This window comes from Mugil cephalus, chromosome 8, assembly GCF_022458985.1.
Source record: "Mugil cephalus isolate CIBA_MC_2020 chromosome 8, CIBA_Mcephalus_1.1, whole genome shotgun sequence".
In the NCBI taxonomy this organism is placed as follows: Eukaryota; Metazoa; Chordata; class Actinopteri; order Mugiliformes; family Mugilidae; genus Mugil; species Mugil cephalus.
Window position 1 is genome coordinate 5,703,040 of NC_061777.1, and position 22,206 is coordinate 5,725,245.

General features: G+C 44.6%; 1 protein-coding gene across 5 annotated transcripts in view; it reads left to right on the plus strand.

Annotated features, from left to right (window-relative positions):
* The window catches only part of wdfy3 (WD repeat and FYVE domain containing 3), an 80,770-nt gene that overhangs the window by 51,969 nt on the left and 6,595 nt on the right, over window positions 1-22,206 (plus strand). For 3 of the 5 annotated variants that reach the window (XM_047590981.1, XM_047590978.1, XM_047590982.1), the window contains 40 exons: window positions 174-358; window positions 1,078-1,309; window positions 1,387-1,547; window positions 2,586-2,697; window positions 2,809-2,999; window positions 3,290-3,442; window positions 3,655-3,728; window positions 3,843-4,004; window positions 4,106-4,200; window positions 4,442-4,562; window positions 4,826-5,043; window positions 5,806-6,002; window positions 6,211-6,345; window positions 7,112-7,291; window positions 7,913-8,146; window positions 8,272-8,371; window positions 8,492-8,652; window positions 9,532-9,761; window positions 10,747-10,856; window positions 11,143-11,325; window positions 11,804-11,961; window positions 12,065-12,142; window positions 12,331-12,561; window positions 14,477-14,645; window positions 15,109-15,272; window positions 15,410-15,558; window positions 16,107-16,227; window positions 17,305-17,390; window positions 17,917-17,997; window positions 18,236-18,290; window positions 18,381-18,500; window positions 18,592-18,709; window positions 18,859-18,965; window positions 19,291-19,444; window positions 19,551-19,642; window positions 19,723-19,935; window positions 20,158-20,299; window positions 20,858-21,012; window positions 21,585-21,743; window positions 21,916-22,095. In XM_047590981.1, the coding sequence (XP_047446937.1) occupies window positions 174-358; window positions 1,078-1,309; window positions 1,387-1,547; window positions 2,586-2,697; window positions 2,809-2,999; window positions 3,290-3,442; window positions 3,655-3,728; window positions 3,843-4,004; window positions 4,106-4,200; window positions 4,442-4,562; window positions 4,826-5,043; window positions 5,806-6,002; window positions 6,211-6,345; window positions 7,112-7,291; window positions 7,913-8,146; window positions 8,272-8,371; window positions 8,492-8,652; window positions 9,532-9,761; window positions 10,747-10,856; window positions 11,143-11,325; window positions 11,804-11,961; window positions 12,065-12,142; window positions 12,331-12,561; window positions 14,477-14,645; window positions 15,109-15,272; window positions 15,410-15,558; window positions 16,107-16,227; window positions 17,305-17,390; window positions 17,917-17,997; window positions 18,236-18,290; window positions 18,381-18,500; window positions 18,592-18,709; window positions 18,859-18,965; window positions 19,291-19,444; window positions 19,551-19,642; window positions 19,723-19,935; window positions 20,158-20,299; window positions 20,858-21,012; window positions 21,585-21,743; window positions 21,916-22,095 (5,966 nt within the window). The remainder of the gene's footprint in view (window positions 1-173; window positions 359-1,077; window positions 1,310-1,386; window positions 1,548-2,585; window positions 2,698-2,808; window positions 3,000-3,289; window positions 3,443-3,654; window positions 3,729-3,842; window positions 4,005-4,105; window positions 4,201-4,441; window positions 4,563-4,825; window positions 5,044-5,805; window positions 6,003-6,210; window positions 6,346-7,111; window positions 7,292-7,912; window positions 8,147-8,271; window positions 8,372-8,491; window positions 8,653-9,531; window positions 9,762-10,746; window positions 10,857-11,142; window positions 11,326-11,803; window positions 11,962-12,064; window positions 12,143-12,330; window positions 12,562-14,476; window positions 14,646-15,108; window positions 15,273-15,409; window positions 15,559-16,106; window positions 16,228-17,304; window positions 17,391-17,916; window positions 17,998-18,235; window positions 18,291-18,380; window positions 18,501-18,591; window positions 18,710-18,858; window positions 18,966-19,290; window positions 19,445-19,550; window positions 19,643-19,722; window positions 19,936-20,157; window positions 20,300-20,857; window positions 21,013-21,584; window positions 21,744-21,915; window positions 22,096-22,206) is intronic. The other 2 variants (XM_047590980.1, XM_047590979.1) reach the window with 2 other exon arrangements.

Consider the following 22,206-nt stretch of genomic DNA (forward strand, 5'->3'; position numbering starts at 1 on the left):
TAATTTTTTGTTAAAATTCACTACATTAATCTTTTAAACCTCCTCGGCAAAGGAATAATAGGAATTTTATGAACACGCAAATAGGAGTGAAATACTCAATATCTGTGACAACTTAAAAATCGACCCTTCTGAGTCACTGACGTCGCCTCGTGCTTCTCTTTGCCGCCTTCAAGCAGCCGATGAGTCGAGCGAGGAAGCCGCCTTCTACGAGATCTTACCCTGCTGTGCCCGCTTCCGCTGCGGCGAGCAGATCGCTGAGGGCCAGTGGCACCACCTGGTGCTCGTCATGAGCAAGGGCATGCTGAAGAACAGCATGGCCACGCTGTACATCGACGGTCAGCTCATCAACACTGTCAAGGTAAAATTACGGACCACACGGTTTCATACACGTAAGGTTTTAGAAGCACTGCTATCTACACCCTATTCCATGGAGAAGAGGGAGCGAACAGTCATTTCAAAAACCTGGTTCTAGTGATAATGTGTTATTAATGACATCATTACTCAGCAAACAAGGTGTATGATGAGTGCCTTTGTGTTTGGAGTTGAGCCTTAAGCGATAAAAGCACACAATAGCCCCAAAAAACGTTGGAGCACGGAGCATTATTCTGAATGAATGAGCAGCTGAGCAGTGGAGCAGTCAGTAGTAGACTGTGAGGTGGTTTGCGGTTTAGTGACTTTAGATCCTCCTGAGATTAGACAGCTGAGCTGAGAGCCACCAGACCACAAGTCACAGCTTCCTCTCAGCAGCGCAGATAACGGAGGATTCATTTCCTGCTGAGCTCCACGTATTGGAAACAACGAGCCGCTCGCGTGTCTCTTCTCCGTCTGTGTGCATTGTACTTGTGGTTGTGTTTAGTTTTTTTTAATCTTGTGAACAATGCTCATGAAACAAATCTTTATAAATATAAAGAATCAAAGGATCCCTAGGGTGACGCCAACAAGACTGACGTCCATCAAATGTTCTTTAATTAGCCTTTACATGGACAGTATTGATTCTATTGAGCTGAAATCTCTCTAATCAGATTACGACCTGTTTGCATTGACACTAAATAAAATGATCTGGTCCCTCTCCTCTAGCTCCACTACATCCACAGTACCCCCGGTGGCTCCGGCTCCACCAACCCCCCTGTAGTGAGCACGGTTTACGGGTACGTGGGGACGCCCCCCGCCCAGCGGCAGCTCTCCAGCCTGGTGTGGCGTCTGGGGCCCAGCCACTTCCTGGAGGAGGTCTTACCCGCCGCGAGCGTCGCCGCCGTCTACGAACTGGGGCCGAACTACGTGGGCAGCTTTCAGGCCGTCTACCTGCCCTGTGAGTGTCCTCGCTTCCTGTTCCTACTTCTACGTATTCACATCCCCTTGCTACTCACTTTTTCCCCTTCCTCTCAGGCAAAGACTCGAAGACAGAGGTAGCACCTGCTTCTGTGGTGGCTTTGGTTCCAGAGGAGAAGGTGTCTTTCAGTCTCTACGCTCTTTCTGTCACTACTCTCACTGTGGCCAAAATCAGGAAAGTCTATAACAAACTGGACAGCAAAGCCATCGCAAAACAGGTCAGACATCCAGCTGTTCACTCGCATCGTATGTTGTTCAAGTCACTTCCGGTACAGTTTGAGAAATCCCAGCTGCAGTTAGATTATTTGGTTCATTACCAGATGTACTCTAAATCTTTTATTTAGAAATCTGCACATTATATTAAAATGACGTTTAAAAAATAGCCAAAAATTAAAAAAAAACAACACATCTTTTTAGTTTCTACTTTATTTGCAGCAGTTCTTAACACTTAGCAGCTGTGTTGGAGCCGACTGGAGCGTGTCCAGCCTGGTGCGCTCAGCCTCTGACTCACATTACATCACGTCTGAAAGAAAAACAAACTAAAAAAAGAAACCGTTCTTTCCCTCACAAACTGTTGGGACGTGTCCAGCGCAGAGCTTCAGCGGAAGCGCAGTGTTTGCAACTCATCCTTCGATAGAAAATGTGCGCCCCACTTAAATGACGCACGCACCCTACTGCATACATTTATTTAAAATTACTAACCCGCCGTCCCACCATCCCAACCAAAAGTGTGTGTAGAAGCTTCAGATGAGCTCCCTCTCCCTCCTTATCTCTCTCCAACCACCTGCCAAGTCATTTCCCAGCCTGCCCGGCTCTCCCTGCTAAGCTTCGGCCCATGACCACTCAGGAAGCAAATGAGTGCAGAGGCAGCATTTCTGCTGCAGCAGAGCCCAGAGTAATTTATTCTAAAAACTCAAGTAAAAAAAAAAAAACACGTGGCTATTTTTATTTTCCAAGCGTAATGAATGCAGAATTATCTCTACCTTATTATCTCTAATAGCAAATCTAAAAGTGCCACATGAAGACAGTTGCAGTAATTTCCATTCCTTCCTCACTTAATGACTAATGGGCCATCAACATGCCCCATGGAGCAGCAGGGAGAGGTGTTCTTAGTGTTATGACTTGCAGAATTGCTTCCTCATTTCCTTCTAGGTGGCTAAATAAAAGCCTTTTAGAAAGTTCAGCCCTTCGGCAAAAAGCTGCATTTTGCACACTGATAGCGTGGAACAAAACCTCTTCCCTCCTTTTTACCGTAGCTCGCCGTGTCCTCTCATGAAAACGCCACTCCGGTCAAGCTGATTCACAACGCCGCCGGCCACCTCAACGGCCCAGCTCGCACCATCGGAGCCGCCGTCATCGGATATTTAGGTAAAAAGAATCCGTGTTATTATTAGTATTATTATTATTCTCGATTTAACACCAGTAGCGTCGACGCACAAACCCGCCACCCCCCCCTTTTTTTTCTCTCACCCTTCGTAGGCGTCCGTGCTTTTGTGCCCAAACCTGTGGCCAACAACCTGCAGTACGTGGGAGGGGCGGCGGCCATCCTCGGCCTGGTTGCCATGGCGTCAGACGTGGAGGGGCTGTATGCGGCTGTCAAAGCTTTGGTGTGTGTTGTAAAAAGCAACTCTCTGGCCAGTAAGGAGATGGAGCGCATCAAAGGCTACCAGGTTAGTCACACGTGTTGCTCCGCTTCCATTTCACACCCTCAGTGAAGCTTTATTTAATCCGTGAAGTGGAACTTTAGCTTTTGTAGCAGTTGGTATTGTACATTTTTCACTGCATCATCGTGATTATACTCAGCTGTCAGTTTTTAATGTATACAAAATCCCTACAGTGTTTCCTCTTTGTCCGCTGTGAAATACTGTTTGTGAATGAAACAAGATGGATTTCACTTAATCTAAATCATGACGGCACAATCCCAAATTGAGTCTATGCTGTGTTCGTCTCTCCCGTTCAGCTGCTGGCTATGCTGCTGAAGAAAAAGCGCTCGTTGCTCAACAGCCACATCCTCCACCTCACCTTCTCTCTGGTGGGAACGGTCGACAGCGGACACGAGACCTCCATCATTCCCAACTCGACCGCCTTCCAGGACCTTCTCTGTGATTTTGAGGTGAGGGGTTTTTTGGCTCTAATGGGCTCACAATGCTAAAAATAAGTTTACAAAAATAGATCTGAGAGTGTTATTGCAAAGGCATTGAAAAAAAAAACTACTCCGGCTGATGGAACAGTGAGTGTATTTTTGCATTTACTGGCCGTTAAGAGCTAAAGAGGAAAACTTTTTCACTGCTTTAATTAACTTCGTCTTCTCCTCCTGCTCCTCAGGTCTGGCTCCACGCTCCCTACGAGCTCCATCTGTCTCTGTTTGAACATTTCATCGAACTGCTGACAGAATCCAGGCAAGTGTCAGAAGCTCGTTCACCTGAACGGACTAAACTCAAACTGATCAAAGGGAGATCGTCGAGCCAAACTCTAATCTAACTGTGCGCGTATTGACTTTCTGTGTTGAACAGCGAGGCGGCTAAAAATGCCAAACTGCTGAGGGAGTTTCAGCTGATCCCGAGGCTGCTGCTGACCCTGAGGGACACCTCGCTGTCTCAGCCCACCGTGGCCGCCATCAGCAACGTCCTCAGTCTTCTGCTGCAAGGCTTCCCCAACCCCTACGACCTGCTGCGGTAAACGCACTTTAATTACGCACCGACGCGCGTCAAATGAACAACCAAGCGAATCATCGAGTTGAACTGTGGTGTTTTTTTTTTTTTTTTTATCCCCGCAGGTTCGGCCAGTTCATCTCCTCCACTCTTCCCACGTTTGCCGTCTGTGAGAAGTTTGTTGTCATGGAGATCAATAACGAGGAGAAGATAGATGGCGGTAAGAATAGATGAAATGCGGTGACATTATTGTGCACGTGGGAGAAAATCACTTTTTCGAGGGATTTTGAATCTGATAAGACAGAGTCAATACACCGATCAGGCATAACATTACGACCACCTGCCTAATACTGTGTATTGTGGTGTTTGGAGTCAGGGGGCTTTGGGTCCTATGGGTTGAGGGGGATTTTTGCTTGTGGAAAGAGTTGCTGTTTGTCATGAAGACTTTCTCATCCCTCCAGGTAATGATGATGATTTCGGTGGCCTCCTGTCTGCAAACCTCATTCTGCTGAGAAATCGGCTGCTGGACAACCTGCTCAAACTGCTCTTCACCACAAAAGAGAAGTGCACTGTTAACGCCCAGTAAGTCGCCACTCTTACACCATATCGACTTATCTCGAAAGTTCGAGAACCAGATTCCCAGGGTTTGTCCATTTAGTTTTGGAAAACGTGAATAATCACTGACGTAATAAATGTGAGTTTTATTATTAAAAACTATTTTGCTTGAGGACATTTGAGCTTCAATGATGAAAAGATTAGACTGTCTATTTCTCTATATATGTATATGTTTGACTGTCATCATGACCATAGAGGTAGATTATAAGTTGCTCTTCATCTCATCTCAGGGCGTGTGAGGAACTGGTGCGGACGCTCGGCTTCGATTGGCTCTTGATGTTCATGGAAGAGCATCTCCACTCGAGCACAGTGACGGCAGCTCTGTGGATCCTGGTGGTGCTGCTGTCGAACCAGTCCATCCTCAACCGCTTCAAAGAGGGCCTGTGTGGAGGAGGCTGGCTGGATCACACCGACTCCGTCCTCACCAATAAGATCGGCACAGTGCTGGGTGAGTGCAGGGCCGACAGTCGACTGCATGGTGTGAATTCCTACACTGTTAATTAAACAAACGGTATTTTGCACGGTATTTGTCAGGTAATTTAACATATTTATTTGAACATTCCCTTCTAAAAAAAAAAATAGAAAAAGAAAATAAAGTCAGAAGCTTGCAGTAATAAATGTCCGGTGTAAATACTGTATGTTGTAACATGGCTCAGCAGACGCCTCTCCTCACTCTGGCAACGCTTTCCGTCGGAGTTGGCCTTCGTTCAGTAAACAGAAAGCTGCACAGTTTGTGCGCCGCACAGCCAAGGGTTTGTCTTCTTATTTTTTGCCTCCTTGCCCTCCCTGCTGCTGCGATCATAGTCCCTCCCGAGCTCAATGGTTTTCAGCCTCCACGCTGTTCTGGCATGTTTCAGGACAGGATTATGTAGAATAAGGATTGAAAAGTATCCTCTGAAATTTATATATTAGTATGTATATACATATATATACATTCTTTTGACCCACCAGTCAATGGCGTCATCTTGCCAAGTTCCAGGTTGAGAACCATTGCTTATGCTTTGTGCTATACTATATAAGGTTGAAACCCTTAGTTTGTCTTCCAGTTTTGGAGTCCCAACAATTACACGATTACAGCCCTGAGTTATTACTGAGTTCTTAAACCCCTACACCAGCTGTACTCCGAGTAGGCTGTAGGTGCCTTAGTCAGAAGGCTCTTGCTGTAATGCCGCCTGTTCACTCTCACCCCTCCCTTAACTGTCCCCTGCAGGCTTCAACGTGGGTCGCAGTGCTGGCGGGCGCTCCACAGTTCGGGAGATCAACCGAGACGCCTGCCATTTCCCGGGGTTTCCTGTCCTGCAGACGCTGCTGCCCAAACACACCAACGTGCCCGAGCTCTACTTCCTGCTCATGGCTCTCTTCCTGCAGCAGCCTGTCACGGAGCTGCCAGACAGCCTGCAGGTACATGTTAGTATACCCAACCTTTTTACCTTTTTCGTTCTCTTCCACTAATAACTAACACATGCGCAAGTGTGATGTTCCTAAATAAATGAATGACTCAGAACTAGACCCGTTTCCTATCATTTTCATGCATGCGTTCAACGCTAACATCAGAGTGACTACAGATGGAATTAGTCTAGATATTACCCCCAGTTTGTCTGTTTTTTCCTCTCAGTTTGATCTGGACTCCATCTGGACGTTTATCTTTGGCATGCCGGCCTCCAGCGCAACAGTGGTGGGCTCCATCCACAGCGTCTGTACCGAGGCCGCCTTCCTGCTGCTGGCCATGCTGCGCAGCATGCTCAACCTGGTGAGAACTGTGAATCTCCTCGCTTCAAACCCGGGGAAGCTTCTTAATGTGATTCTAACTGTGATTTCCAAGAAAAACATGATTAAAAACAGAGTGAGTTTGTTGTCAGGGCATTTGGAGAGCAGCAAAAATGTTGATTCGGCATCATCCAATAGCCACCTTGCAGTTAATACCTTGGTTGTAAAGTTGGTCAAATTTCATTTCGTTCTTTTATTATTATTTATCTTTTTCCTAACATAGCTTTTTTTTTTCATAGCAAGGCTGGTTGAAATGTAAACCTTCCCCGTCCTTTTCTAATTATAAACCTTTCGTTTCTTGAATTCATATAGCCTCCTGCATTAATGTTCCAAATTTAAAGGGGAATCTGTTAAACCATAAGTGCTAATTAAATTTTAACACCTTTCCCCAAAAAGAAGATTATTTTTAAGCGCGTCTTCACCGGGAAACACCCACATGTGAGAAGTTTCTCGTGTTCACATTTTAAGTGCCTCTTAAAAAAGGACGGTATCAGCCTGGATTCTGTTACGGTGTCGTCTTAAGCTCTGTTAATCCACCAAAAAGGACCCCGTTCTCATGCTTATCCGCACACTTAAACCCACGACTGTATCCATGTTGCTCACTTATCCTCCTGTGAGCTAAGTGACTATTGAAGGACGTTCAGTTTACTCCTTAAACCGGAGATTAAAACTGAGAAACCACTGTGGAGTTTTGAATGGAAATGTTTCTCCAGGTTTCAGTGCTTGACATCTTTCGTGTCTCGTTGCAGCCGTGGCAGTCAGAGGAGGAAGGCTCCTGGCTCAGAGAGTACCCCGTGACCCTCATGCAGTTCTTTCGGTACCTTTACCACAACGTGTCGGACCTGGCGCCGATGTGGCACAGCCCCGAGTTCCTCTGCGCCCTGGCAGCCACCGTCTTCCCCTTTAACATCAGGCCCTACTCTGAGATGGTAAGTCTGTCCGTTTTATTTTTCTGTCTTTAACGCTCTTTAAATTACATTCTGCACAAGATAAGAAGCAGCGTGAGAAATATGACCTGAAGTGATCTCAGCATCTCTGGTAGTTCTTCACCTCCTTTTTTGCGCAAATCCTTCATGTCAAGACTTTAATCTTCTGTTTCACGAGGTGTTTTGTTCGAGACTGAGAGCCTGAGGGTTTAAAAGAAAAAAAAAAAATCTCATCACAAGACCAAGTAATCACAGGTATTGATTAGTAACTGTATCGACCCTCTGCAGATATTTTGTAGCCGTCTCTTATGGGGCAGTAAATCTGTGGCTTATTGCCCCTTTGGACTCTTCTGGAAGAGCACAGAGTCCCATTTTTACTCACAATAAAAAGCAATTCAGACGGATATGAGATAATTGCACAGAATTTTGCTGCTGACTTATGCTTTATGTGTTAGTAACATCTTCCACTGGGAAGAAACTAGGAGCAAGAGCCTTTTGGAAACAATGCTGCAGTGTAAAGAAAAATAAATTTATATAACTGCTTTGTGTAATTATTTTTCATTTTGTGTTTGTTTCATCATTCTGTTGATGAAAAGTGTCTCTCTGTCCCTTGATCCATTGCAGGTCAGTGACTTGGACGACGAAGCCGGTTCTCCCATCGAGGAGTTCAAGGCCTTCGCTGGGGACTCCGGTATGAACCGCAGCCAGTCCGAGTACTGTAACGTGGGCTCCAAGACATCGCTGACCAACCACCCGGCCAAGAAGTACGTCTTCGACTTCATGAGGGTTCTGATCATGGACAACCTCTGCATGACTCTGGCCAGCAAGCAGACGCCAATCATCGACCTGCTCCTGGAGGTAAGGAAACACCACAACAAAAACGCAGGCAGTGGTTTGAGCTTGGGTCAACAAACCTTCAATGTTTGCTTGAGGATTAACAGTTTGTTCTGATTCTCTCTTTAATTTCTTGTTTTGTTTGCCAGGCTTCCCCTGAACGCTCCACCAGGACTCAGCAGAAGGAGTTTCAGTCCAACATCCTGGATGGCGTCATGGAGCATCTCCTGGCTGCTGATGTCCTTCTAGGTCAGAACAGAGCTCACGTAGAACAATCCAGCCCAGTACCACCTAATGACAACCATTCTTCATTTAGTGCGTATTAGTTTCACTCACATTTTGTCTTCTCTTGCTGTTGTCTCCGCGCAGGTGAAGACGCCTCTCTGCCTCTCAGCAGCGGGGGCAGCTATCAGATTCTGGTCAACAATGTCTTCTACTTCACCCAGCGGGTGGTGGACAAGCTGTGGCAGGGCATGTTCAACAAGGACTCCAAGCTGGTGGTGGACTTCATTGTGCAGCTCATTGGACAGGTGAAACCCTAGAGCAATGACGGCAATCAGTCAGTGATGATTGATTGATTTTCTTGATGCTGTGCCCCGTGGTGTCTCTGTTCTGGAGAAATAAAAAGTTCTTCTGAGTGTTCTTCAGAAGTTAATGCAGCCAGTGAACACACTCAGGATTAAATCGAATAAGCAGCATCTATCTGAGTGCAGACCCTGCTCACTCATTTAAGCCAGTGAAGATAGAAAAACTCAATATGCCTCCTAAATCCATTTAGGTCTTGGCTGGCGGACGGGGCCTGTGTGTCTCTGTGTAACAAGAAGAGGGGTAGACACATTTGGAGTTTGTATCCTACCTTTCATGCAGTGTCTTCTGTACGATCTGCACTTTAAATGAGAAGATTGGTAGATGAGATCAAATGAAATGAAATTAAATCTTGAACCATGATGTGTGTGAAGTATCTTGGAAATGTCCTGATGAGGTTAGCGTTTTTTTTAATGGTCATCTTTTTAATGCTGGAGTACACAGTAAGAATTAGAATATATTTACTTTATATTGCACGTTTTTTCCCCCGTTTCTAGCACTTTTTCTTGCTCATAGATCAGGAAACTCCACTGTCATTTATATGCAGGAACAAAAATATAAGTGTTCAAGTTTTTCTCAACGTCCAGTTTTACTTTTACTAAGAGTTGCCTGTTGAAGTACTCACACAAATCTCTACTCACACAACACGAGAAACAAATCTACATTCACAACCCCCCCAGCGATTTATCCCTGGTGGCTTAACCAAATCTCCTTTCTGCTGAAATATTTCTACGACAGCTTTATTTACACCTAGAACGCAGCAGCGCAGCAGCATTTACTACCGTTTCCCCTTCTCTCGCCTTTCCCTCCCGCTCCTCCTCCAGTCCAAGCGTCGCTCCCAGGGTCTCTCCCTCGACACCATCTACCACTGTCTGAACCGGACCGTGCTCTACCAGCTCTGCCGACCCCACAAGACGGTCGCGCAGCAGGTGGCCCTGCTGGACGCCCTGCGGGTCCTGACCGTCAACCGCAACCTGGTGCTCGGGCCGGGCAACCACGACCAGGACTTCGTGGCCTGCCTGGCTCACTGCTTCATCTGCCTGCACAGCGGGAGGTGAGGTGGCACGGAGGCGTCCGAAACGAGGAGATCAGGAGTTTTAGTGCAGGACGGATGCTTTAGAAGACATCTGTGGCCAGTCTCGTATGAATTATGCATTCACATATTCACAATGAATTAAACATGCATTCAGTTATATAAACTGTCCTTGTATTGAATAAGTCCGGTGATATTTATATAAGAGAGTTCAGTTTTACTGATTTACGTACATGTGGAGAAATAGTATAAAAATAGCTTAGAATGAACGATTTCTTCCCACATGTAGGTTTTATTTTCACTATTATTTACGCAATGGATGGATTCCTTTATTGGAAATCAGCATTGAATTATTTTACTTTGAAACAACACTACTTTTGATCATCAGAAATACTCAGAGTAAGCAGCATATTTATTGCTTTGCCAGTTTAAAGGTGAGACTATTAAACTACTGTGAGGAGGGAATATGTTGCATTTTTATTTGGACTGAAGCAGAAATAAGCAGTTTCAGATTGTGGCTGCTGCTGCTTCTGCAAACAGATTTTAGTTTGACAAATAAATCAGTTTCCTAGAGTCTAAAACAAGTCCTTTTAAAACCAAAACCTGGTATTATTAAATTGGTTTGATTTAGTTTCTCACATATTAGAGCCTTTTAGGTCCAGTAAAGTAAAGTTAATTACAAGAGTGTGATAAACATAAATCTCATCACCTTTTGTATTGTTATTTTTAATAATTGTCATTTCTGGGGTACATTTACTCCCTTCAATTTATGACATTATTCCTTGTGTCCTGTAAGAAGTACTGATAATTACCATAAGCGGGGAGACTGAGTTTCTCACCACGCTGGGAAAACAATACGCTTAAACAGGACGCGCTGCACAGCCACAAAGAGCCGACTCACCTCCTGCAGAGGAGCCAGTCTCCCCCCGTGAAGTCCTCTCCGTGGGTGTCATCGTGCGGAGGGGCCGTGTCTGAGCTGTCGTGTGTGTGTTTGTGTTTTCTGCAGTAGCGTGGAGGGATTCGGTCTGGAGGCTGAGGCCAGGATGACAACCTGGCACGTCATGATGCCCACGGAGAACGAGGCCGACGCCACACACAGCCACGATGTCAGCGAAGGTGAGACACCGACCACATTATCATTTTAAACAAATCCAACCTGACATGAGGGGATATGATGTGTGAAACTGATGGTGGGTGTTAGTCTTTCACACATTCTGTATATTTAATATGTTTCTGTGTGTTTTGGCCTGAAGTTTACATCTATTTCTGCAATTATGCATTTACAGTCTACGCTGCTAAGTCGTTTACTGAGAAAACGAAAGCAGCCTGTAGCTCCGCACTTTAATGCCTTTAAAACAGGCTGATTCACATGTAAACGAGGGTTTGGTTCGATCCTGTGCAGGGAGACAGCTGCTGCTGAAGGCAGTGAACCGTGTCTGGACGGAGCTGATGCACAGCAAGCGTCAGATGCTGGAGGACATCTTTAAAGTGTCTCTGCCCTGTAATGACAGAGGTCATGTGGACATCGCCACGGCCCGACCTGCTCTGGAAGAGCCGGCCCTGAAGAGCTGGCAGAACCACCTGGGTGAGGAATACTGTAAAAAAAAAAAAAACAACGTCAACAACAAAAAAAAAAAAACATGAGAAAGCACACAGGCTGTACACTACCTGAACTGTGTAGTTTTAGATTTATGCTTTCTTGACATGGATTGAATTCAGTAATTACTTGAATGAAATAGGTGTTTTCTACCTACAGTCCTTCTAATACGACCAGGGATTTTCATCATTTGATACTGAGCCAGATACATTTGCAGACATTGTTTGAAGTGTTTCTCTAAAACTGGTAAATCTGGCAGGTTAGAAAATTCCTGTATGTAATAATGTATCATTAAATTCAGTTCATGTTCAGAAGTGAGGTGGAAATATCATTTTTTGTACTGGGATGAATGAAACCAAACATGTCTTGTGTTCCCATATTACTACTGCTCTGTTGGTTGAAAGTGAGAAGGTGTTCAGGTGGAATATGGCCGCTGGTAAATAAAACTCACCTGTCTCGTTTTCAGCTCACGAGAAGAAGTGCATCAGTCGCGGCGAAGCTGTAGCGCCGGCGACCCAGTCAAAACTGTCCAGAGTCAGCAGCGGCTTCGGCCTCTCCAAGCTGACCGGCGTCCGCCGCAACAAGAAGGAAAACAGCCTGAACAAGAACAGTCTGTCTGCACAGGTACAACAGAGAAACAACAGAGAAACACTGCACAACTTCAGAAGACGGACACAAGAGCGTCAATGTGATTGTTTCACTCCTAACCTGTGATTCTGATCAACAGGAGACTTTCCAGTGGATGTTTACACACATCGCTGTTGTTCGGGACTTGGTGGCCATGCAGTACAAAGAGTATCAAGAGGTATCAGTGCTTACATTATTACTTACATATGCTTAGATTATTCTAATTATTCAAGAGAAACAACAAGAAAACGACGGACTGATGTGGGATAGTTAACCACAGAAAAACTCAGAGCTTTGCTGTTGTGGCGCCTTTTATAATTTATTGCAGCATTTTTCAAGCGACTGTCTCCCCTTTCCGACCCACAGCGGCAGCAGAACGCCCTCAAGTACGTGACGGAGGAGTGGGCGTCCATTGAATACGAGCTGCTGCGGGAACGGGGCCTGTGGGGCCCGCCCATCGGCTCCCACCTGGACAAGTTCGTGCTGGAGATGACGGAGGGGCCCTGTCGCATGAGGAAGAAGATGGTCCGCAACGACATGTTCTACATCCACTACCCCTACATCCCCGAGACAGAGACAAACACCAACTCGGCACAGGTAATTCAGCTTTTAATAGAAGTGAAGCATCGCATAACGTTTCGCTAACACAAAGGGACTCATAGTAAAGAGGTGTTAAAAACTTATTATAATCTTTCAACTAGCAACAGATATAATATCAGAAAAGAGAGAATGAAGTTACTTTTTAAATGCCAATTAAAGCAAATAAATGATGCTCTGCACAGCAACATGATGCGTGTAAATAAAGGCAGAATATTGTTCCTGCATATTGTCCGTGGCTCGAGCCCGTTCCCCCGCAGACAGCGAGCCCTCTCCTGAAATAGAGCTCTTGGCCGAGCTCTTTGCCGTCATGTGATGAAGTGACACCGACAGCCGGTGGCTCTGGCGCTGCCGGGACGCATTTAGCTTTGTTTACTCAACAGATAATCCCTGCGCTCTGTTTGCTAACTGGTGTCTCTCTCCACTCAACGATAATTTATTTGGTTAAGAAGATACGGAGAGAGCTCACGGGGATGGTTGGTATTAATTGAAACACGGGCGCTTAGAAGCTACATTTAAACATTTTAACCATTTAGTTTACTCAACAGCTTAACACCACATTGAAGAGGTATTTGATTTACCAATAATAGAGTTAGACAACAGCAGTTTTCGTGCTCGTGTGAACATCAACAGAACTTAACAACAATACGCTTAAAACAGACGGAGCGTAGCAGTTTAAATCAAGCGTTGATGTACACGATATGAGGAGACTCTTCACATTCCTTATAGAGAGAATGTTTTGGCCCCTTTATGATCCAGTACAATTGAGTCCAAAGTCCCACAGGCCTGGTCCTTAATACATAACCGTGCTCAGGGCGTAGTTGCAGGATGTTTGACTGTGAGCCTGTTCAGACCTAGCGTTCAGATCTAATCTGGGTCTATATTATCGTAAGTGACCAGCTTTAGGTACGTGTATTCAGACCCGGCATTAAAATAAGTCTCCAGATCCGATCTGAGTGTGAATAAACCCCGGACCTCATCTGGGGTGCTGTAGAATATTTCAGCAGTTACTCTTTAGGTTTTCACACACACTGTAATCTCACATATCTGTGTTTGATATATAACTTTTAACCACACACACAGCTCCTCCTAAATCAACATGACCCTAGCAATAATTAACCCACAATCACACTTGTATTGTATACTTGTCAGATTAAATGCTTTCATTTGTACGTTCTTACTTAGACTTATTTACTTTAGTTAGTGAACAGCTACATGAGTTTTTGGATATAAGCTCCAGAGACTCATCCTCACTCTCTTTAACTTCTCCAGCTCTCCTCTCCCCCTCCAGTGCCTCTAGTACCCTCAGCTCTGCCTAGGGTCCTTATCTTTGTACAGGTACAAATATGTCTCTGTGATGCCTGGTGTGACTGCATGATAGTTCGCCAAAAACATTGTTAAAAACCTGGAGGACACGGAGCAGAAAACTGTTGCGGCTGTGCTTCATTTAGGGACGTTGAAAGGGCTTGTGTGTCTCACGGGTTTTTGCCGTGGACAGAAATGCAACGTTAAGTCGTTGCAGTGAGTTTCTGCAGACGTGCAGATTAAACTTATGTTAGATCTTATTTTTATCTTTGTGCTTCTACTGCGACAGCAGGACGACACAACATGAATTTGGTGTGTGCTCCAACAGTTTTGATCCTTTGAGAATGAAGTCCTAACATAATCAAATAAAGCTTTAGCAGTAACCTCTTGCATGTAAGTAAAGTCTGCAGTGTTTCCTCCTGTCCCTCTACTTCCTCCAGCATCAACATTGTACCATGGGTAAAGCTGAATACGATTCACCTGGTTGTTAAGTCTCTTGGCTGTGCAGTGGAAGTAATTACAGAGTTATTTCACGTTAATAACTAAAACAGTGACAGACACAAATGCAGTTTGCAGTTATACACGAATGTTGTTCGTCCTCCTCCTCCAGAAGCCTCTGCGGTACCGGCGAGCCATCAGCTACGACAGTAAGGAATACTACATGCGTTTGCTGTCTGGAAACCCCGGCATGTACCAGCACTCTGTGGAGCACACCACCGAGGGAGAGACCACTCTGCACGAGCCAGAGCACGGAGAGGACACCATCGCTAGAGTCAAAGGTAGCGAGACGAAGCCGGTGCACATCGCCAACCTCATACTATTGGATATGTTCTCGTGACTTTTCTTTCTTTGAACTAAATATAGATGAGAAGTGCAGAAACGAAGACACGTACAGAAGCTTAAAGTCTTTTTTCTAGTGTTATTCTTAAAAATAATTAGTGGCTGCATGTGATTTTTTTTAACTTTTATAACAGAGTATATCAGCACCATTTAGCACCAAATTAGATCATTTTCCCTCCAACTTTAATGACAACGCTGAATTCACATAATAGTAAAAGAACATTTTTACAAACCCCCTCTCAGTCCAACTAAAGAAACCCCTCTGATCGGGTCGTTCTGTTCTCGTTCGGGAGGTGACGTGTTTTGTTTTTATTCAGCCTGAGCCATAAGTCGCATTATTAATGGAATAGAAGTGTTCATGTAAACACAGCCCTCGTTAAATCCCATGTGTTTGCCGTCCAGGTCTGGTGAAGGCTCCTCTCAAGAGGTCTCGGTCCACGGCGGACGGCGCAGACGAGGACAGTCAAGAGCAGCTTCAGGAGCAGCCGTTAGAGGCCGGAGGCCCCGAAGAGGAGCAGAGGACGGACAACACGTCACTGCTGCGGCTCCTGGAAGAAGGAGAGAAGGTCTGAAAGCATAAACATACGATTAGATCATTTAAAAAAATAAATAAATGAAATTGCTACCTTGTAAACTTTCCTTAAGTGTACAAAGTACATTTCTCCATAAGCTAATTGTCTGTTTATAATGTCTCCCGTTCCAGATCCAGCACATGTACCGATGTGCCAGAGTGCAGGGTCTGGACACCAGCGAGGGGCTGCTGCTTTTTGGGAAAGAGCACTTCTACGTCATCGACGGCTACACCATGACCGTGTCCAGAGAGATCAGGGACATCGACACGCTCCCACCAAAGTATGTCCACGTGTCTTTGTCGGTCGCGTTAATTACGCCATCAAGTTCTGCACGAAAAACCGACCGGTACCACAGAGGCTGTGGCTTTCTTTCTCTGAATAAGAGATGACATCATTCCTTTGGACGCTGCAGTGGGAGTTTCTGATGCTGGGATGATGTAATGCTGCTGATGGCGCATGAAACTCAGCAAAGCTTTTATGTATTTATCTTTTTAGGGAACTTGGTCGGCCTGTTCCTTTGAGACGCCAAACTGTTACCAGCAGATGTCTCGTACTGTGGATTTAGTCATGTTTCCTGTGTTTCTGTGTTTTTCTTACTGAAAGTATTATCTATTAAACGGCTCGAATGATGAATTAGTTTGCCTATGATTTAATTAACTAAACACAATGGAGTTCATGTTTTTGTGTGTGTATATGCACTATTACTTTCTACCATCCTTTATAAGTCACTTTGAAGACATTAAAAATATATTATTTTGTTATACTCAGTAATGACGAAATTGAATTGGCAGCACTTGTGTGAAACTCTTTGTGTTTGTGTCTGTCCAGTTTGCATGAGGCCATCATCCCAAGAGGAGCGAGACAAGGCCAAAGCCAGTTAAAGAGAACCTGCAGCATCTTTGCCTATGAAGACATTAAGGAGGTTCACAAGAGACGCTACCTGCTGCAGGTTGGTACACACCAGTGGTTCCCAACCTTTTCCAACTCAGGGCTCACTTTTAAGTCGCAAAAGTCGCAGCCCACCTCCAACCCCATAAATACGGAGGCCATATAATGCCTTCTCAGAGCACTTTATTTATTTTTTATTGTATATTGAACATAAAGGACTGAATGAATACAGGAGAAACATGTTGGAAGCTCCATAGTCACTAACACATACCCATCAATCATTTGTGGAACTATAGCAGGGGGCTGCCTGTAACAGGCTAATTAACAAATGATTAATAAATAACGGTATCCTTCAACAATGGAGAAATGCATCTCATATATAACTATTTGACATCCTATATCAGATCCATACAAGATCCAAATATCAAAAGGCGCCCGTTAAATCAAAAAACCACAAACCCAGTATGAAGATGATGTAAATGTAAAGCTCGTGTCTAGTCAGATTAAACTTCACTTTAAGCAAAAGCAATAACACCAAAGAAACAAAATTAAAACATTGCACACTTACTTTTGTTTGTTTTCCTTTTAAAATAAAAACTGAAGTGGATCATATTAATCAATTAATTGTCTTTATTTATAGAGCACTTAGAGAGCGAAGGTTGATAGGGTGAAAGCAGCTCCACGATAAGATGGCCCGAGGCCTTTAAGAGACTTAAAACCTATATATTAAGATGTCATGGTGTTGGTGTTTGACATACAATGTCACAGAACACAACCACAACCCAAATAACAAGTGAAATGATTTGACAGTCCACTTTCAATACCTTCATGGCCGACAGGTTTGTAATCACAGATATACGCGTATCAGACACATACACACACAGATATGACCAGATTCTGAATGCATACATCAGTTCATACCTATGTACATATTGGATATTTGCTCTGTGTGAATGTCTGAGGTTACATTTGTGAGTCCTTTGCATTTAGCTAATTACCTTTAGAAACATTGTGCAGCACTTTGAGTGCTACTGAACTTAAATAGAAGTGCTGTATATATAAATGCAGACCATTTATCATTTAAAGTTTGCTTCACCAGGCTTTCTGTTTTTTTAATATTGATGTCATCTTCTTTCAGCCCATGGCAGTGGAAGTCTTCTCAGCAGATGGGAGAAACTACCTGTTAGCCTTCCAGAAAGGAGTTCGCAACAAAGTTTACCAAAGGTACTCAATGCTAATATAAGCAGTGCAACTTAACCGCAGGCCACTAACCCTCTGCTGGTTCAAGAAAGAATAGCTCCATAAATGGTTAATGGTTCAGTCTAACACTCAGAAACCACAAGCAAATATTTATACTGAGGATATGAGAGACATTGCACAGATGATGGTAAATGGTTATTTTATTTTTTTGCAGAAAATAATAGCTCTAGGTTCCTCCTGTGCATTAACCCAGTGTATCCTGACTGGGTTGTTGCTGGAATACGAGTTTGATTACGGAGCATGTTTCAGCCATGTTTTTTGTAGCCAAATGTTATTAAACTCCCTGGTGCTCAGATCTCAGGCAAAGATTGGCAAATCGTTTTCTGGATCACCTGGCTCCTCCTAGAGGCTAGGCTGTTCACTATTAATAATAAGTATTGTTGTCAGGTCATTTACTTCCACTATGTCAGTGATGTATCTTTATTGAAATGCAGTGTTTTATGTGCAGTAAGAAATGGTTCTGAAATGTCCTTGTTTAAATCCCCTGCAGGTTCTTAGCGGTGGTACCTTCACTGGCTGACAGCTCAGAGTCCGTTTCAGGCCAGAGACCCAACACCAGCGTCGAACAAGGGTATGTCCTCCTCCACGTTACATTTAGCACAGACATGTTTTTAGTTTCATGAATAGCATAATTGGTTTTGGATGTGTAGGTGCTCTTATTTTATTAAATGCATTTTCATCAATAATTGATTTTGCTTTCTGCAGTAATTAATCAAGTTAATGACCCGGAACATAGTAAATAAATAAAGCACACAGGCAGCAGCAGTTTAAGCTGTGTCTAAACTGACCATCTTCTCTGTCGTGGACAGATCTGGACTTCTCAGCACTCTGGTTGGTGAGAAGTCAGTGACTCAGAGATGGGAGGTAGGAGCATTAACCTCCGTCGGTTTAACCCGCTTGGATTCTCTCATCCGATTCCAAACCTCGCTGACGTGTGTGTGATCTTTTTTCCAGCGAGGAGAGATCAGTAACTTCCAGTACCTGATGCATCTGAACACACTGGCTGGGCGCTCCTACAACGACCTGATGCAGTATCCTGTCTTCCCCTGGATCTTGGCCGACTTCGACTCAGAGGTGAGTCGTTTTACACCTGCAGATGCCACCGGACTTTAGCGGTGTTGAGCTGTGTTAACGTGTTGTCTTCGTGGGGGATTTTGTGACCTAGGAGCTGGACCTGAACAACCCGAAGACATTTCGTAACCTCGCCAAGCCCATGGGCGCCCAGACCGAGGACCGGCTGACACAGTACAAGAAGAGGTACAAGGACTGGGAAGACCCCAACGGTAAGAGACACACCTTAAAACCTCAAACAGAAAGAACTGAAATTTACTTTGACACCATAATTACACTTAGACCTCATTGACTGCTGATGATTCTGTTGCACACAAGTGAAAACTCACTGAGTAAATGTGTTGTTTTCTTGTCATACCAGGTGAAACCCCAGCATACCACTATGGCACCCACTACTCATCAGCCATGATCGTCGCTTCCTACCTGGTCCGGATGGAGCCCTTCACGCAGATTTTCCTCAGACTTCAGGTTTGATCTGAACTGTTCTTATGCTGTTTTAACAGGACAGCTTATTATCTCATCACAAGTTGCAATGGCTTAGCAGATCTTTGCTGGAGTAAAAATCAGTTCCCAACTGAGCATCTCCAGACTCACGCTCTGCAGCAAACAACCAGGCTCCTAATAATCTTAAGAATTATTAAGTTTATCTTAAGAATATACACCTGATAATGGATAATAAAAGTTATACATGCCTCCCCCATCACAGATTTTAAGATGGTGAATTAACAGCAATGCTCACATGACAAATTTGTGTTACTTGTGTAAAAACATCGTGTTTGTGTTCAATTACCAGGGTGGCCACTTTGACTTGGCTGACAGGATGTTCCACAGTGTGCGTGAAGCCTGGCTCTCTGCCTCCAAACACAACATGGCCGACGTCAAGGAACTAATACCCGAGTTCTTCTATCTGCCGGAGTTCATGCTCAACTCCAACAACTTTGATCTGGGTAAGATCGGGAAGCATGGATCATAACAGATGACAAGTCACAACGAGATAATTAAGGGCGTGGGTGTTAATGTTTTGTCTGCTGTCTGTTGTGTAAATGAAACCAGGTGCCAAACAGAATGGCACCAAGCTGGGTGATGTGATCCTCCCTCCTTGGGCCAAGGGGGACCCCAGAGAGTTCATCAGAGTCCACAGAGAGGTAGGAAACGAACCCTCCGCTGAGGTGAATGTACCCCAGTGAGTTCTGAGCTCACCTTAATCTACTTTCTCCGCCTGCAGGCGTTAGAGTGTGACTACGTGTCGGCCCACCTCCACGAGTGGATCGACCTGATTTTTGGCTACAAGCAGCAGGGTCCGCCAGCGGTGGAGGCCGTCAACGTCTTCCACCACTTGTTCTACGAAGGTCAGGTGGACATCTACAACATCAACGACCCGCTCAAAGAAACGGCAACCATCGGCTTCATCAACAACTTTGGACAAATCCCCAAACAGGTACGATACATGCTAATCCGCCTGCTAGCACTGCCGCTACTGCCAATAGCATAACGCCTTTGCTACCAGCGATAATGCTTCTATTATACCTAAGTAGATTGGAGCTCAGAAGGGCTTTGCAACACAAGCACCTGCTAGCATGTCTACATGCTAACATGCTAATAGCCAGAGTTTTCCTTTTAGTCTAGTTTATTAAATCCTTGATTGTTGATGTGGTTTCAGCTTTTTAAGAAGCCCCACCCTCCTAAACGGGTACGCACTAAGGCCAACGGTGACGTATCGAGTATTCCTCCCAGCTCCAACATCGACAAGATCTTCTTCCACCACCTGGACAATCTCAGACCTTCTCTCGCACCTGTTAAAGGTAAAGACGGATACAAACATGATCACAGATGCACCAATAATTACTCTTCAGTTTAACCAAAACCCTAAACCCTCAGTTGTCTGTATAATGGTTTTGATCAGTCAGCAGGTTATTAATGTTTAAATGTGTTCTCTGAATCCCAGTTTTTCCTGTAATCTGATGAGTAGGTACTAGAGGTGGTACAGACTCGTTGACTAGTCAGTTTACTTCATTGCTGAACCATGAGGTTTGCTGGTATTGCTGATCTAATGTTACAGCTGGCCTGTTGCTTTTGTCAGCAAGAATTAGAGTCACTTTTCAGTATGCTGGGGGGAGCGGGGGTGTCTCTTTATAATGTTACTCTGCTGGTCACAGTTCAGGTTTCCTTTGTGCTCTGGTCAGATTACAGACCTAAAAAAGAGCTTTGTCTGACCCCAGCCCGTTGTGCTTCCTTCCCATTACCACATATTTTCTCTTTTAGATGACTCTCCAAATACATTTCACTTATTAGTAGAGTCTGGAATCGTCATGCATACCAGTGCAGGAATCTCACACATTTTCTGTATCACCTCTGTGCAGAGCTGAAGGATCCCGTGGGGCAGATAGTGTGCACAGACAAGGGTATCCTCGCTGTGGAGCAAAACAAAGTCCTAGTTCCACCCACCTGGAGCAAGACGTTCGCGTGGGGCTACGCTGACCTCAGCTGCCGCCTGGCTAACTATGAGTCTGACAAGGTCAGTAGGTACAGCCAGTTCCTCAGAGATTTGAATTACCTCTCTGTGTCACTGGCTTCCACAAAAATAAACTTTTTGCAGTTTATTCCCAACTCTTGTCTAATGATCTTGTTCTCAACATTGAGTATTTGTGTTGACTTCACATTTATGTTATTAGCTCTGATTTATTTAGTTTTCCATCAGAGTTGGGGATTTCCAACACTTTATTTAAAACAGTCTTTTAGAGTTTCCTGCTTGTTTCACTTTGAAACTAGTAAATCTTTCAAAGGATGTGTAAAATTATTAGGCAATGTTTCCCCCTACTGGTGCTCCACTAAAAAGGCATTTTCGCTCAGAGCTTCAGCCATTACAGAAGTTTTAAATTAGATTTAATAGCATGTGACGTCATTTGCTTGATTTATTGTGGGGGGGGTTTTGTGAGCATGCACACATGAGTTTCTTGTATGTGTCTTTTATTGAGATGCAGATAAATATAAAACGAACAGACCAGAATATCCACATGTCCATTTTGAAACCTCTGCAGTCCTGATCTTCCGGCTGATATTTGACCTCAATCTTGAATCTTGTTTCAGGCGTTGGTGGTGTACGAGTGTCTGTCAGAGTGGGGTCAGATCCTCTGTGCCATATGTCCAAACCCTAAGCTGGTCATCACCGGTGGCACCAGCACCGCTATCTGTGTGTGGGAAACGGGAACGTCCAAGGAGAGGGCCAAGTCGCTCACGCTCAAACAGGTAAACGCATGAAAACTGCGGCTTCACAGCAGCGTTTCAGTAACATTCAATGATCCAATCTTTTGCAAGTGTCACTACAGACAAGCAGAACCTAAATACAATCCTTTACATCAACCTGAAAATGGACTCTGAACTAATTGGTTGTTCTGTGTAATGTGTCCTTATATCACAGGCGTTACTGGGCCACACGGACGCTGTAACGTGTCTCACGGCGTCATCGGCGTACCACATAGTCGTGAGCGGCTCTCGGGATCGAACCTGCATCATTTGGGACCTGAACAAGCTGTCTTTCGTCACGCAGCTCAGAGGACACCGGGCGCCCGTCTCTGCTCTGTGTATCAATGAACTCACGGTGAGCTGCAGTTTCTAGAAACAAATAGACATTCAGGTGTACAACAAGTGTACACAGACAGAAATGTGGTTGCATTGGCTCAGCACGGTATTAGAATCTGCAGCAGTAGAC